Below are 17454 nucleotides of genomic sequence, written 5' to 3' on the forward strand. Positions count from 1 at the left end.
CTGGTAAAAGCTCAATAATTCAAGAGCTGTAATGCATGTGAATACAGAACCGGTCCTTAATAAATAACATCAAACCGTACTTTTTGTAACCCCTATGAACAGCGCGCACACAATGACTTGTAATGTGACACGTGTTTACTGCAGGATGTTCACAAACTTTTTACGTGTTCTGTTTCCTCACTCTTTACGTGTGTATGTGTTTGTACCACTATCTTCCTGACTTTCACTCCCAAACCTACTTTAATTATGCCCGTTTCATTTCACGTTTAATTTCAGTTTCCTTTCTTGAAGTGTGTGTTGCCCTTCACAGAAGCAATGCCACAAGCATCCTTTTCAAAATCAAGAATTTATTCGCCATATGATCACAGATACGGTATCATATCCCACAATGCACTGCACATATTAAAGAGGAAGTTATCCAACGTTTTGAGATCACATTGTTTGCGATTTAGATATGACTTGTTCATTGTTGGGCTTATAGATAGTCACCGTTTATTGAAAATAATCAAGATGGTGGTTATTTTTTGCTTGGCAACTACAGTGTAGGGAGGCACAAAGAAGTTCTTAAAGAGCCACATGCAGCTCCAGAGCTGCAGGTTGCAGACCCCTGGTCTGGTGGGATGAAAACGCGTCATCTTTTGGAGTCGGCTTAAACCAGAATCTTTTATCAGTTATTGAAAGATGATTTGTCATTTATCACATGGATTAGAGGTATCTTGCACATACTCCTGTGAGAATTTGTGTCCTAGAGCACAAATAATTTAAAAACAGAATAGAGTGAGAAATTTGTGAGTTTGAGTTCATATTCAAATTCAACATATTAACATATGGTATGAACAGAGACATCATTTACCTCGCACATTACAAGGACTGCTTCCCTTCCTTTGATGCTCGTAATTATCTCAGACAGGACAATGAACATCCCCCCACCCCTTATCCCCCTCCTTCAATCCTATTTGATTTGTCAGTTTTTATTGCAGTTTTTTTGGGGGTCCTCTCTACTTATAAATGTCAGTCTGTATTGGAAATGAGATTGATCTGATGAAGTGGGTCTGTCGCACAAAAGCTCATCACTAAATAAATCATATTGTTAGTCTTTAAAGTGCTACATTTCTGCTGCTGTACTCATATGTAGTTAATTGGTTGCCTACTTTAAATTTGCCCTGCAATTTCAACTGGAGAAAGTATTATATATTATTTCCCCTTAACATCGTTGGGTACTGTTGCTGGTGCAGAATGGAATTGCTGGAGTTGAAGGCACTATGCAAATGGGAGATCTTACAAGTTATCTTCCATTTTTTAATACAGCATTTATCCTTTAAGGAACAAAAATTCCTCACGCACCCCCGGACTTTAAAAGTGTGGAGTCTCCACAACTAATATATATAATTGTGTGAATTTTGAAAGAATAATTGTATGTGATGATGACGACAATTTAAAGTTTCCTCCTTCCAGGAATTAAAATTATGGGAGAAGATTAGTTTGATCCCATAAATAGCTCCTCGAAGTGTTAAAAATGAGAGCAATATAAATCCAATGCCTTACAAATATTAGATTGCCCACCAGACTCTACAAGTTGCTAAACTTTTTAAAGGAACACCATGACAGATATAGTACTTTCTTGTATATTTTTGGAGGTGCCATTGAATTCAATTTAAGCATATTTGGTGTCCATTTTATTAAGTGCAAAATTTATGTATTATTGTGAGGCTGGTACTGAAAATGTGCAAACAAAAAGTGGACTTTTGGAACAGTAAGTGTGAAGTGGATTTCCTGTGGGATGCCTACGGAGAGCTTAAAGTCAAGTCCCCAGTTCAGGTTATGCAAAAATCCAATTTTTTGTAGCTGTGCCCCGAAGAGAGGATGATTGCTAATTACCTGTTCTTGGAGACTGGGGAGCACAAGGCCCAAACTTTAAAAAGAAACAACTGAACTTCTTAGCTTGGGTTCTGATTCTGAATCTGAGACAGTTACGAAATTGTGACCACAGGGAAAACCCAGTTGTGGGTTCTGACAGGCTGACACTTTGCAGAACCCTTGTTAAAGTTGGGGAGGGTGTGGTCTTTGATAAGCTTTTTGGCATACATGTAAGTTTTTTTTATTTTTATTATGTTTCTCCATAATGCTTTCACTTTAAGAATAAATGTGCTTGCTTAGAAAGAGCTGTGTCGTAGCTTATGACTGTGGGCAGCATGGGAGAGAGTGAGATACAGGTCTGTGCCCAAGAAAGGTGATGGCTGGGAGCTAGGACCCTACAGGTGGGTGCCCTTTGAGGACCATGGAGGGGGAATAGAGGTGCAATTGCCTGAAACTGACAGACAGCATCCAGTATCTTGGCTCAAAAATCTAAATGTGTGAGATTATAATTATGTGCTGCAGGTATCCGTCCCGATTCTAAATACCTCATCAGTGAAATCTCTCTGCATATTCTCTGCCAGCAGCCCCAGCAAGCAATGTCTAAGTTGCAAAGGGCTCAAAATTAACACATGCTGGTCCTAGTCTCCCTTTGCTGGCTCTGTAGCAACTATTCACCTGGGAGACTGGATAGGTCAGCATTTGGTAACAGGTTACAAAAGCTTTCTATCATCTCTAACTCAGTGTTTTGAATCCATTTAATGGCTGAATTATATTGCCATCTCAGGATTCAGTGGTGGCCTTTCTGACTGGACTGAATGGTTTCAGAGCAGCTTCTAAAGAAGAAGCACTCACATCATGGCTGATGCTGGGTGGATCCTTGTTTGGTCTCTTAGTAGAGATGTGAAGAATTGAATGGGTTATGAAGATTGAGTAATCCTTTCACCTCTGTTGGGAAGCTTGTACTGTCACTGCCATTGCTATATCTGCTTTATGGATGCCTCCAAAGTTTCCGAACTGGACACCATTCTCCAAGCATGGAATTCACAAATCCCAGGAGTAATTCTGAGAGGTGTCAGGCACCTGCTACTCTCATTGATTTCAGTGGGAATGACATTTGTGCAACACTTCACAGGTTCAGGACCCCTTATTTCCAGAGCTGTGTAGCCACCCACAGTACTGGTACTCTCAAAGGATATTAATTTTAAGGTCCATTAGAAAGCCAGAAAATGAATGTTTAATTAAATGGAGAAAATTGTAACTACTAGGGAAAGAAATCTTGATTTACAGCTTCTAAGAGTTTGTTCCAGAAGAGAATCTCCACCCCCATCCCCACTGACTGTCTTGTTAGTATCCTGGGAGATGAGCCTACGTGTCAGGAAGCATTTTCCTGGGGAAATGAGGGTGGGTGAGGGAGGAACTAGCTAACTTTGGAGAGTGTTGATTGGAAGGAATTGGAGATGCTTGCGTCTGATTCTGCCATTAGCGAATCAATGCAATGTTTTTTTCCCTGCAGAGAGTTTTGGAAAATGATGAAAATGCTGATGAAGTGAATGAGGAAGAGGAATTAGAAGAAGATATACCAAAACGAAAGAACAGGCCCAGAGGACGGGTAAGTTGGGAATCTCTGGGAGAGGAAAGAAGGGAGGCAAAGCCTTTTGCTCACATTCTTGGTTTCTATTTCTGTATTACACACACACACGCACACACACAAACAACTAATAGATATTCTGAAGTGATATCCACGTGGTACATTCTGGAGCAACAGATTCAGTGATTATTTTATGTTTTCTCATGTTTTCAGTTTATTTTTGCCTATTACTAAGAAATAAGACGATGGGAGATGGAAAAAATGGAGCAAATTTATTATGGTGATGAATTTTTATTTTTATTCAGGAAACTCTAATAATGATGATTATTATCATGTTGTTATTACAATCACTGAACATGATTTTCAGAGGTGGTTGGCACTTGCATCTTTCATTGACCGCAGTGAGAACTGCAGGGACACACAACCTCTAAACATGCATTTTGGTGTGCTTAGCAGATATTTTGAGATAAAGAACAGATAAAAATAGAGTTAAAAAAATAAGAGCTGCTTGCAGCCACTGTCATAATAAGCTTTTGCATCAAACTCTCTGTTCCATTATTTCAACTCTCTGCTCTTGTTCACTTTGCTGCTAAGACCCTTGGAATTAAAGATAACAATTTTTTTAATACTTGGAAAAGTATATTTTTCACTCTCTTCATTGGTTGAACCATTTGGCTGAACCTTTGTTTAATTTCTTTTAAATTTAGCTTTAGACAGAACCCCAAACCTGGAATATTTTAACCATATACGTGTGTGATTCAAAAAATTATATGAACTGATAATCAAAAGCAAGGGTATACAACCTTAACTGTAGCTATCACTAATACTTCAGCTGCATGGGCCTTTCCCAATAAACTTCCTGTCACAGAATCTGGGGATGCCTGACTTTGGAAATGAAGGACTAAATGCATAGCAGGAAATATATTCAAGTCAAGAAAGGAAAAGTATATTCTCTGGTTTCCGTGCATCTCAACCAATACAAACAATACCCTGATGCTATTGTTGCATGCAGCGCTGTACCAGCTTCTCCAGGAAGTTATGTGAAAACAATATTCATTTTATAAAATAAAAATAAAAGAATCGGAGGTGTTCGGGAGCATTGAATTGTTCTTCTCATCCATCTTGAAGCACACACTTATATCTTGGTTTCTGTTCTGGGGCTGCTTACTAAGTGCAGCCACAGCACAACCTGCCACAATAGAATCTCTTGCCCTTGCCCCACTAGTGACTTCTGCTCCACTGGTGACTCTCACTTCCCAGAATGGTGAGCGTGCAGAGGGGAGAAAGCACTCCACATGCTGGGAACTTTTAATGGAGTGAAGTCAGCATGTTGAACAAAAGCAGAATTAATGCAGGTTGACCCTCTAATCTGGAACTCTCGTCCAGCAACATCTGTAATCCAGCATGATTTTAGTTAGTGGATGACCACTTATCATGGGTGTGGCCAAGCTTCCTAGCATCCCATACAGTTTGTTTCCAGTCACAAGTCCTGGGTCTCAGTGCTCTGTGCTGTTATTTAGCTGTAATTTGGCTCTAAATGTCTTCTAAGAGCCCAGTAAGCAGTGGAAGTGTTGGTAATGCTGTGAAGTGTCCAGTCAGAAGTGGGAACTAGTGCAAAGGCATCAACACTGAGAAGACTTGAAAGCTGAACTGCATTTTGCTGCCTACAAAGGAGGGATAGGGTACTGTTAAAGGCGGGCTGGCAGTAGGGAAACTAGTTTCTGCAAAGTTTGGCCCAGAAATCTCTTGGCATCTGGAGAACAAAGGAGGACTGAAGGCACTGACACAGGATTAATGCAGCAGAATTATTGCTCTGGACATTCCAAATTCTCTGTCTCCCTTTCATTTCCTATAGCATGATTTCATTTTTAATTCTGGACCTTACATCTGTCCCTCTGGCTACTCTCTCTGTTTGGCTCCATTAAGCTGCCTCAAATCTGTTCTGTTGAGCCTTCCAGGCTTCATACATCAAGTATCCTAGTCCCTGCTGCATGCCGGCAGGAGAATGAAGGCAGCTGTGGATGACTGAATCCAACAGATTGAAGCCCTGACAGCATGAACGTGGCATTCAGTTTTGTGCCCCTGGGGTGACTGCCTGTTTTTCTGGCCCCCTAAGGGTAGCTCAGAAATAATGGAAGTGCTAGTAAAGAGGCTGAAGGACAACGAGATGGATTCACAGAGAGAGAGGTTTTTAGAATCTTTGTTAGATGGAGAAAATGTGGAAGGAGGTTCGACACAAAGTTTGTTAAAAATACAAAATCAATGCAACTGCACTTGTACAGTAAATGTGCTGTTTAAGTACATACTGGGGGACATTTTCACAAATGCCTGAGGAATTTAGGAGCCATGTCCTACTGAAAGACACTGACTTGATCTGAAAATCTCTCCATGTGCGGTTTATGAAAAAGAGTATATGTGGTCATGTCATGAATGTTTTGCGCTTGTATTTCTGTAAAGGATGGTTAGAAGGGAAACAGCTGGCTATGATGCTAAGCAACGGATCTGAAATTACCGTTCACCTCTGGAAAGTGACTATATTACAATGGCACTTATTCTGCAGAACTGCTCTCTGAGTATATTCAGAGTCCGATTGCCAACTAGTGACAAAAATGAGTCTTTACTGCTCTTTTATTTCTATTAGCAATGCAACTAGTGTGGATAGGGGGCTGGATTCTAGTTTGTCCATCATTAGAATTGTTTAAGGTCAAGTCAGTTTCATCCGTGCAAACCCAGTGATGAAAAAGGGGTTGCACTGATGTCACTGATGCCTGATTTGGCTCATGCTGAGGGAAGGAAGGAGCCCAGACATACTACTCTCAGAACTACTTGAACTAGTTATCTCAAGGAAGTATTTACACAGCCCTTTGCAGAGCTGGTAGTCAGGAAACAATATATTTTATTTGTAAACTGAGCACCGAAATGATATTGAATCATTGAGCGGCAGTGAACATGGGTTGCGTAAAACAATTGCTACAGACTCACTTTTCAGGGCAGTCCCACCCTTTAATTTACTCTTACAAATCTTGCCTCTTACATACACCTCCGCTTCCATAAGGACCGTGTTTGTGGTTACTATGAGGAATTTGTGTCCTACTGCATTTCATTTGGTTTACAATTGACTCACTTGAGGAGATCACACACTGGTCAAAATGTAGTGCCCTGCTTTGAACTCTGTTTGCAGGATGCAAAACCAAACAGCATCTGCCCTGTCCAGCCAGTCACAAATCTCTCCCTCTCCTCCAGGATTGCTGTGAGGAAGAGTTTATTCCTACCCTATTCTAAGTGATTAAGAGTCTTTCTTGGGCTTGTTCTGGAGACTTGAGTAACCCAATGGGATGGGGTTCAGTTTAACCTGTGCATTTATATAGTACATCAGTATACAGCTGTCCCTTGTGCCTTGTCTTCTGGCCAGTGATGGAATGCAGCTCAGTTAACAAGAGTGGTGTTGAGCATACATTGAGGAGATGCAAAGGGTTAGCTCATAGAGCCCTTTAGTATTTGGGACACCAATACTGTCATCTACATCTTTACATAATCTTCAGTTCTACCAGCTAATGTTATTTCAGTGTCATATCCTCTCTCAGAAAAAACAAAGGGATTCTGGGTAATTAGATCTGGGAGGGCAAGAAGAAGCCAAGCACTTTTTATATGGAAAACTGAAACCCTTGGGATGTGTTGTTTTCAGCTTTTGCCCGAGAACTCAATGGGTCAATGTATTAGCAAAGTGCTGTGTCACCTTTTTTCTCAGGATCACTAGTTCAAATAGACATCAGGCCCAAAGGTATTACCATTTAAAGACTGTCCGTTGGCCTACATGAGATAATTTGCAGGGCTGGGTTTGTTTCCTAATGTCCACATCACACCCACCACCATAATAACTGGCTGTTTGTGGCCAATCAGAGCAGCAGGAAGTGGGCCAAGCCAGGACACTCCTTCCTGCCTCTGCCATTGGCTTTGAATGGCTATCTGCGGCCAATGGGAGCTGTGATGGCCTGATATCTGTGGAGGTGCAGATAAATATAGAGGTGGGGCCCAGCAAGCTGGATCCAGCTTGTGGGACAGTATTTACCCACCCCTTGATTAGCTCAAATCTGAACACCACCTTCTGTGACTGTGAGACAATCTCTTGACTGCATTGACAGTGGCAGTGAGGCAGGAATCATTATGGTACTGTGACTAATCAGGCAGGAATATCCATTCTAAGGGATCTCTGCCACATTCCAAAGCTCAATAAATACACTGTGTTTTAGAAAAAGAAGGGTCTCAGAAATCTGTGTTTAGTCCATAACGTATGCTGTCTGGGGCAAGGTGAAAGTTGTGATGGCACCAGAATGGCGTTAACATCTTTATTCTCATTGTAGGCACGAGGATCTGGAGGTGGCAGGAGAAGGAATGACGCTGCATCCCAGGATGACCATGACAAACCTTATGTTTGTGACAGTAAGTAGCACCCAGACCATCAACTTTGCTTCTAGATCAGATGTAATCAGGGCTTCATCTTCTTCCCAGCAAACAGCACTGCTGCCCTCTGATTTTCATGTCTGTCACTTGCTGCTGCTTCTGCTCCTGCTGTGTCTGGAGTTTTTGCATAAAGGAAAGAAAGTGAAATCCTCAGCAAGACTCCACTTCCCGTGGTGCTGCAATAACTCACCTCTCACGTCTTCTCTACCAGTCTTTCTCCTGCTTTGTGGCTTTTCTGCCTTACCTGCCACCTCATCCCCATAAGATTCACCATCTATTTCCTCCTCTGTTTCAGACATTTACAAACAAAAGCTTAACTCAGATATCTCCAACAAAGCCACTTCACCTTCGTGGGTCTCTCACTCATTTTTGTGGTGATTCCCTTGCTTTCAGTCCTTCCTTAAACCTCAGCGGGTTAAATCTTCAAGTCCTAACTCTCTCAGTCCTTACTCAGGCAGAGTTCTTAGGTGTATCAGTGGGAGCTGTGCCTCTGTAAGCAGCTATTGGAACCCAACTGCCTGGTTCTGCCACTTGGGGAGAAGAGTACACACCAAGGCAAGGTGTGATGGTAGCATGGGTTGGCGTGTCCATATGGACATTCATCTAGCTAGCTCAAATAACGACAGTAGTGTATATATTGTGGCAGAGACTTCAGCATGGGTTATCTGCCCTAGTGCTGCCTACTGGGCACAGCTGTGTACACAGCTCAGGTGGCTGGGTCCATGCTGCCATATGGTCCCTACAGCTGCTACCCTAGCTAGCGAGATTGAAGCTAGCAGGTCTAGGCCTACCCATACTACGGTCACAGATCAATTTGCTGTGTAGCTGTACCCTGATTAACTGTAAGAGCTTTCTGGGTAAGTGATGTGTTGCAGGGGGACTGCACATGAAGTCAGGCACTATTCAGAATGAGCCAGGGTGTCAGACTGTACAAGAGAGCCCCAGGATTTGGCACAGAACTCATTTTTCTACAGCTGCAATCTATCCATGGGCCTTTTTTCATTCTTCTTTTCAACTCTTTCTTACTTCAATAAATCCTATTCAGTGCATAGTATCAGAGAGGTAGCCGAGTTAGTCTGAGTCTTCAAAAACAAAAAGAAGTCTTGAGGCACCTTATAGACTAACAGATATTTTGGAGCATAAGCTTTTGTGGGCAAAGACCTGCTTCGTCAGATATATGAGTCGAGGTTCCAGGGGATAATTAGACCCTCTTCTGGAATCTCCACTTATTCATCTGACGAAGCAGGTCTTTGCCCACGAAAGCTTATGCTCCAAAATATCTGTTAGGCTATAAGGTGCCACAGGACTTATTGTTGTTTATTCAGTGAGTCACATTCTGGGCCAAAACCATCTGTCTGAGCAGCTCTCATGTCTATGTCGTGGGCAGACTGAGTGGGCAATAGGAAGCTGTACTGTCAAATACAACCTATTTGTTGAAAGAAGGTGCTAACCAGCCAAAGCTAATGGAGTGCTGTTGTTGCCAAGTCGGTCCCAAGATATTAGAGAGACAAAGTGGATGAGGTAATATCTTTATTGGAAAAGTTTGTCTAAGGAAAGATATTACCTCACCCACCATGTCTCTCTAAAAGCTAGTAGGAGAAGGCCCATCTTCATTTAGTGTCTCAAAAAGGTTTTGGTGGGGTCTGGGAGGAGTTGGTACACCCCAGTTCCTTTCTGCCCATCCCAGCGTCCCAACTCTTTCAGCCCCAAAAGACCGGTACTCACAGTAGCCATCTATGAATATGTAGTTTTTAGAAGTGAAGAAATCTGGAACACAGATGTTCAATGGAAGATTTAGTTCCTGCAGGCTGGCCATGCTCTTTCACAGTGAGATGGGGTGATGCTTGTACAGTGCTGTGATGGGCATTCCAAGGGTCTTACTTTGGCAATACAAATACTATGGGGGCTCAACAGATGGAGATTCTTAAGGGAGCAATTGGTTTGGAAGAGAGATGGGAAAGCCTTGCATATGAATGGGCATAATGGGCTCTAGGATGTATGCCACATGAGTATAACCTGATCACAGGAGTGGGGAGCTCATTAGGTGGGAGGATGAGAGGAATCTCTTCAGGGTTTCTACTTAAGGGTCTCTTTTTATGTTGGAGGGTTGCAATTTCCCATTCTAAGGATTGTCTAGAAGCGCAACACACGTTTTCTGTTTAAAATCCTGAACTGTTCAGTGAGGGTGGATGTGTGTGTGTGTGTTGGGTGGGGGGTTGTCTATATCTCCTTTCTTTGAAATGCCTCCACATGCAAGGACGCTTCTGTGGATTATGGGCATTTTAAATGTATCATGACTCTTTCTGTGACTGGTCACGTTGTGACCACTTCCCTAATGAGAGTATAAATGATCTAGCTCAGCTGCCAAATCACTCAGGCACCTTAGTGATTCACAGATAATTTGTGACCTATCAAAGATATCAAAGGAAGCAACAGAAATCTGAGCTGAAGTCAAGGTTATGGTGTGTGTTGTGCTGATGTTGTTTTTCCCAACTCTCATGCCTTTTTAGGTTTTACAGCATAACTTTACTTTTTGATTTTGAAAAACAAATTTTTCCCACTCCCTTTGGCTGAAAACTTTTTAAGAAACATACGAACAGAAAGAGGAACCAGAAGAAATTTGCTAGATAATCCAATGATCTTTCCTTGTCCAAGGTAGATGGCTAAGATAATGTTATTACAAGTTACATTACTCTGGGGGAACAGAAAGAGGGTTGCTCCAGCTACAGTGCTATCTTTCTTGTGTGTTGACCTTCCCCCAGCTTTTAATAATTTATAGCGAATAATTTATTTGACAAGTTTAACCCCCTTTCTGTTAATGAATTAGCAGCAATCAGTTTAAAATTTTTAATGTCTATTTCTTCTTCAAAATTATTTGCCAAATATTTTTTGACAGATGTATCTTCTTCAGCAGATTGTTTGGGAGAAGTTCCTTCCCAATATTCAATATACAAAATCACAGCTAGATGGGTTAGTTTCCGATGGGAACATCTAGGTTATATACATCACTATGCTTAGAATCACTTTGCCAGTGTGAATATTTGCCTTCATGAGTCCAGAATTTGCTTTTCCTGTGTATTCTGTAATTTTCACCCCAAATTTTCTGTTTCTGCAAATAGGCTGGAAGAAAATGTGTTTGCTCGAATGTGGAAAGTAAACAAATACAGAAGGAGCACAAACAGAAGGGAATTGACGTGTTATTTATTTATCTAAAGGATGTAGTCTCAGAAAAATCTTTGAGGAATTTGCCCAGTTCTACTTCCCCATTTATGAAACTTTGCTTAGTGGAAACAAACAATACCTGAAGTATTGGTCACATGCCACCATGATTTGGCTGTCTTTGAAAATCAAACATCTTCACTCTGGTAAATGTCATCCATAGCTTGGGTTGTGGGCTTCTGAACTAGGTGAGTTGATGTTCTTCTTTCTGTCTCATGTAGTCTACGTGTGCTGAGTCAGCTGACGGCATGCTTTTTAGCATGAGTTGATGGGCTTGTGAGCTCTGCTTGGGATTGCCTTCTAAAAATAGCACTATGGCCAGGGGCTACACAGGAGGTGGCTTGGGATAGTCCAAGGGATCTGGGAAGGTTTGTTCTAGGGTGTTTAGCTCAAGCTGCCACCTGTTCTGTGTCTACTGTGCTAGGTTGAGCACAGCTCACGTCAGTCTGTCCATACATACAAGCTTGTTTCCCACAGCAATGTGGAGATAACCTCATGTTTCTGCTGCTTTTGTTTTTCCCCCTCCTGCCCCACTGTAACTAATCTGCAAGTATATGTACTTGCATCTTCATCTAAATTCCACTGTGATTTTCATCTACTTTTTCTTCCCTTTTCTACTTCTGTGAAAAGAGTTGCATGCATGTAGCTTTGCTGAGCATTTCCTCTCTCTTTTCTGGTTCACTCTTTTTTGTCATCTCTTTGTAACACTTCCTCTGTCTGTCTGTCTGTCTCTGACATCTTACTTTATATAGCATTTTTAGTATGTAGACTCCTTGAAGTTGGGATCCCATATGGATCTGTTAGTCCACTCCCACCATGATGGCATAACCTATCACTCCTGGTGGACTGGTGACTAATCCAGCTTTGAGTAACCCTACTGATGGTCATTCTTGGCTAGAAGGTAGTTCAGTTGCCCCAATTGTCTTTTTAGTTATCAAGTTTCTCTGAATATTTAACCTGAATTTTCTCTGCTGTAGACATACACTCATCACTTTGTATTCCCTTCTTGATGCCTAACGAGGATAATTATTTCATGTTTTCTATATACTGTCCTTTTCAGAAGGTGAAAACACTTATCATGTATCTCCTACAGATCTCTTATCAAGCTTGTTCCTCTCCTCTGACCTTCACCAATCCCCCCCGCCAATTTGCCTTTTTTTCATAGTATGGTGGCCAAAATTAAACCTAGCTCACAGCTAGGGTGCCCACATCTCCCTGTCTCAAATACAGCACAGGGAGATGCGGGGAAGTGGCAGCTTCTCCCAGCTACACCAAGCCCCAGGGAGCCAGTGCTTCCCCCGCCAGCCCCAGGGAAGCAACAGCCACAGGGGCTCCCCACCCCCCTGCCCCAAGGGAGTGGCAGCCAGGTGTGATCCCAGCCCAGAGCCCTGGAACATGGGATTCTTGTATTCTCCACTCCACCTGCCAAACCAGCAGTAAATATATAGACTAGCCCTGAACCCAAGATGAACTCTTGCGAGAGCCAATGGCCAGTTTTTCAAAGCATTTTGGTGCTTAAACATGCAGGTAAAAGGATTTCTCCCCTAGTATCTGAGCACTTCACAACCTTTAATAGGTTCATTCTCACAATGCTCCTATGAGGTAGGGAAGTGCTGTTATCCTCATTTTATGGTGGAGGAACTGTGACACAGAGAGCAAGTACCAGGGTCAGTCAGCGGGGAGTTGATCTCAAAAGGAAACCCAGGACTCTCAAGTCCTTGGCTAGTGTCTCAATCACTGGGAAAGTCCAGTTAGGTGCAGCTTTTTGGTGTGCAAATGTGCCCCATGGTGAATGTTTTGAACTTGGCATTGAGCCATTAATATTTACTCTGAATTTGATTTTTGCTTTAAAAAAAACCTGCAGCCCCTCCATTCAATTCATCGTAGATTGACCTCGTCAACATTATTCTGATTTTCTTGTGTGTCATGTGGCATAGTATCACAGGCCTCATAAGTGTGAGGAAACACTGTGTCCTCCACCTTCCCTGTATACATGAAACATATCCTGGTAGACTGGGATTTTCAAGCAGCTTAAGGGTGATAAGGCACCCAACTATCACTAAGTTTCAATGGGAGCCAAACACCTAACTAAGGGTAGGTCTAATGGTACCAATCTAAGGGTAGGTCTACACAGCAAAGTTCTTTCAAAATAACAACTGTTATTTCAAAATAAGTATCCCAGCGTCAACACAATGCATTCACTATTTTGAAATAGCGGTTGTCTTATTTTGGAATTGGTAAACCTCATTCTTCGAGAAATAGCACCTATTTCAAAATAGACTCTGTTCCCTGTCTTAACAGCACCTGTTTCGAAATAAGCTATCGTACATCCAGTGGCTCTGTTTTGAAATAGGCTCTATGTATGTAGACGCTGTCGTGTGCAATAGCTGAGTGCTATTTCAAAATGCATTTTTGTGCATAGCAGTGTTATTTTGAAGTAAGCGAACTGTTCTGGAAGAGCTATTCTGGAATAGAATATTTCAAAATAAGGCTGCTGTGCAGACATACCGTAACACATTATGTAGCTAGGACATGACTTATTTTGTGCAAACTTGTGTCACTCTCTAGTTATCACCCTGTTTTGGTGTAGGTGCTTACAAAGTAATCAGTGCGTTAATTATTCTAACAACTTACACAAATTGAAATTAGATTTGCTCCTCTACGCTTGCCCGCCTTCTTTCCCCACATCTTTAAAATTGGCCTGGCCCTGTGATCTTCATTTGAGCAAACTTGATATTGATTCCAGTGAAAGGTTTTTTGGAGAAAAGCCTTCAAGATCAGGCATAATGTTTGCTTTTTGCTTGGTCTTTGATACCTCAACTGCCTTTTCTGTTCTCAAAAGCACTAATAATGACTTCAGTAGTACTTCTACTAGCCTTTTGAGCTCTTTATGGTAAATATCACTGTGTCCAGTTGATTTGAATATATTCTATTATAGTCTTGTGACATGCTCACTCATAAGTCTGCTTTGTGTCACCCTTCCCTTTGTAACTATCAGAAGTTGAAGTGCTAGATCACATGAAGACTGAAGAAAAGTACCTATTAGGCAATAAAGCCTAGAATAAAATAGCAGAGAAGTTAGAAGTTGATAGGGTTACCCAGTGTTGTTCTTAAGAATGGGGGAATAGGGTGATATTTGGATTCAGATTGTATTGGGGTTCAGAGGGCCTTTTGTTTGGGTGATATTTAGTTATTAAAGCCAAATATCACCTTTTTTTTTTCAGTCCATCCCTCACAAGACTCAAAGGTTTCCTTTCCCTACAGCAGGTCTTAAGCCTCTAATTACCTGTGGTTTCAGTGTAGGGTGACATCAGTCCCTGTGAAACTGTTTGGGAGCCAACGTTAAATGATTTTGATGGTCTCAGTCCAGTTTTAGCTAAGTGTCCATATAAAAACCTCTATCAAACCATCTCCATCACATCTGCTACACATAGTGCTTATTTATTCCATTTCTGGCCATCTCAGTAGAGAAGTCAAGAATTAAATAGCTATACAGTGACCGTGTTGCCCTATGACAAATATGGGACACCAGCCTCTGGGGATGCGGGGGCTGCTGTGCCATGTCAGGGCTCCTCAGTGAGGGGGGCAGCTGCCCCACAGTGAGGCACCTGGGATGGGGGCTCCACAGCCTTCTGATGAGGGGGAATGGAGGATGGGGCTCCACATCCTCCCAGCACGGGGGTACCAAGGAATTAAGAGGCTGCCCTGTGGCAGAGCTCATCAGCAGTGGGGGCTGCCTCTATGAGGTGCCAGGGAATGAGGCAGCTGCCCAGCAGAGGAGATCCTGGCAGTGGGGGCTGCCACCTCAAAACAGCAGGTGCCAGGGAACAAGAGACCAGCAAAATATTGGACAATTTGCCCATTTTCTTAAAAAAGCTGGGATGCCTCTGAGACAGCTTAAATAAGGGGCTGTCCTGGGAAAAATGGGGTGGATGGTCACCCTAAATAGATATGGAGCTTTAACACTTCTCCTAGATGTAGAGGTGGGCATCACATAGATGAGGGATGAGGCACATGAATGGAGTCGCAAGGGACTCTGTTGCTTTTCCTACATGTGCTGTGGCTTCTCTGGGAGTTAATGGAAGGCATGGATTTTCATGTTTGACAATCTCATAGCTTTCACCAGCAATGGTCAATTTAAAAAAAAATTAAAAATGACATTTAAATGTTTTGTTTCAGTCTTTAATGTGCACAGAGCCTGAAATTAGCACACTAATTAGGTGACAGGGTTCAGGTCAGCCAAAGCAGCACCGCTCATTATATGCTTGGAAAACTAGTAGGAAATGTATTACCATTTTACCATTGTGATCAACTAGATTTATATGACACCCTGGATCAGTTAGAAGCAAACCTACTGCTTTTCCACCGACAAAGATCAAAACTGGTCCTGTAGAACATTAGAGACCACTCCAAGTTCCAGATTCTGCTTATGATGGGTATAACTAGGGTAACTATATTCCAGAGCCAATGAAAAAGAGGATTAGATTTGTGTGTGTGTCTGTATAGAACAGGAGGTGGAGTTTACTTCACAAAATAGCTCTCTGACAGTGATTAACTGAGGCTTTAATATTGGACATTCTTTCCAGTTGAGCAGAAAGAACCACTATTTGAAAGCAGGCAAACCAGAAGACAGTACTAAGCCAGCTCCCCGCCTCTCTTCCCAGCCAGTCCTGTGGCTGGGGATGCTGAGGTGTCAGTAGTCAGTACTGGTGAATACCTGCACAAAAAAAGCACTGATTGCTATGCTCTGCTATCATGCACCTCCCACTTAAGTGAAGAATGTGCACTTTCCACAGGTCACTGTGTACTTTGCATTCCATTAAACAGTCTTAAATTATTTTTCTCTTTCCTCCTGGATGAACACATCCATCTAGCAATGGATAAGATTTTTTTTCCCATTTCCTAACACTAAAGGTATGTCTGTACTTACTGGGGGGGTTGGCGCACCACAATTGATCTTCCGGGGATCAATTTTGCTGCATGTGTGAAGCAAAATGGATCTCCCTGGGCTCAGCCATTGACCCTGGTACTCCACATTGCTGTATGGAGTAAGGCATGTTGGCATGAGCCCAAAGAGCCCCAGTCTATACCAGAGAAGATAGCTGGTCCTGCTAAGTCGATTCTAGCTACACTAATAGCGTGGCTAGAATTGTGTATCTGGGATCGACTTAGATCCCTAGTGTAGACCAGGCCCAAGACAAATCCTCCCTTTTTGACTTAGTGTTTTGAAGGATTTGGCCCAATATGCATTTTGGTCCCTCCTGCACTGAAGTATGTTCTGCATCCAGCCTGCTACAAGCCATAGAGTGTGTCATTGTGGGCAAAATGACTGTGCAAGCCAGGTAATGAAGCAGTGCAGCTGAAATGCTGACTAAGCATCATTCTCCACCAGATGCTCTTCTGTGACTTATCTTAAATTGCTTCTGATTTTTAAACAAGACATTAACATTTTACACAATTATTTTTGGGAAAGCAAGCCCGACTTAGAAATACCTTGATTATCTACAGAGAGAACTTCACAACACCAGATCCTTTTCCTAATTCTGTCACTGGAGAGTACTGTGACTTTTGACAAGTGACTTCACTTCTCTATGTCTCAGTTTTCCAATGTGTAAAATGAAAAGAATTCTACTTCTTGTTTTAAAAAGTGCTTTGGGGTCAGTGGCTCAAAAAGCTTCATTGCTAGCTATTTGCTGGCTGCACGGCCCTCATTCTAGACTGTTATACATGTGGTCCTTGCCAGGAGATATGTTGTAGCCATCACTGCACGCACACACACACACAAAATCTGTCACACATGTGAAACAGAAAAAAAAATCCATGTCTCAGTGGATAAAGGAAACTAGGAGAGGTGTGAATGCTGTGTTCTTACCACACCTTCTAAAGAGTATGGAGGAAGGCTGTTCTCAGTAGTGTTGGATGGCAAAACAAGGAGAAATGATCTCAAGTTACAGAGGGGGAGGTGTAGGTTGGATATTAGGAAAAACTATTTCATTAGGAGAGTGATGAAGCACTGGAATGTGTTACCTAGAGAGATGGTGGAATCTCCATCCTTAGAAGTTTTTAAGTCCCAGCTTGACAAAGTCCTGGCTGGGATGATTTAGTTGGGGTAGATCCTGCATTAGGCAGGGGGCTGATGCTCCTGAGGTCCCTTCTAGCCTTAGGATTCTATGATTCTATGATCATTGTGTGACTTTGGCAAGTCACTTAACCCTCTGTGATTCTGTTTCCTCATCTATGTAATAAGGATAATACCCCACACAAGAATGTTGGGAAGATTAATTCATTACAGTATGAAAATCCCTTGAGATGTGGAAAATATTATATAA

General features: G+C 42.1%; 1 protein-coding gene across 5 annotated transcripts in view; it reads left to right on the forward strand.

The window, feature by feature from the left end:
* The window catches only part of DPF3 (double PHD fingers 3), a 215845-nt gene that overhangs the window by 136176 nt on the left and 62215 nt on the right, over positions 1–17454 (forward strand). For all 5 annotated transcript variants that reach the window (XR_012645960.1, XR_012645959.1, XM_074997133.1 and 2 more), the window contains 2 exons: positions 3371–3466; positions 7807–7885. Coding sequence is in view for 3 of the 5 variants with exons in the window: in XM_074997133.1 (XP_074853234.1) it covers positions 3371–3466; positions 7807–7885 (175 nt within the window). In the remaining 2 variants the exon portion in view is untranslated. The remainder of the gene's footprint in view (positions 1–3370; positions 3467–7806; positions 7886–17454) is intronic.

The sequence above is a fragment of the Carettochelys insculpta genome, chromosome 6 (genome assembly GCF_033958435.1).
Source record: "Carettochelys insculpta isolate YL-2023 chromosome 6, ASM3395843v1, whole genome shotgun sequence".
NCBI classification, from domain to species: domain Eukaryota; kingdom Metazoa; phylum Chordata; order Testudines; family Carettochelyidae; genus Carettochelys; species Carettochelys insculpta.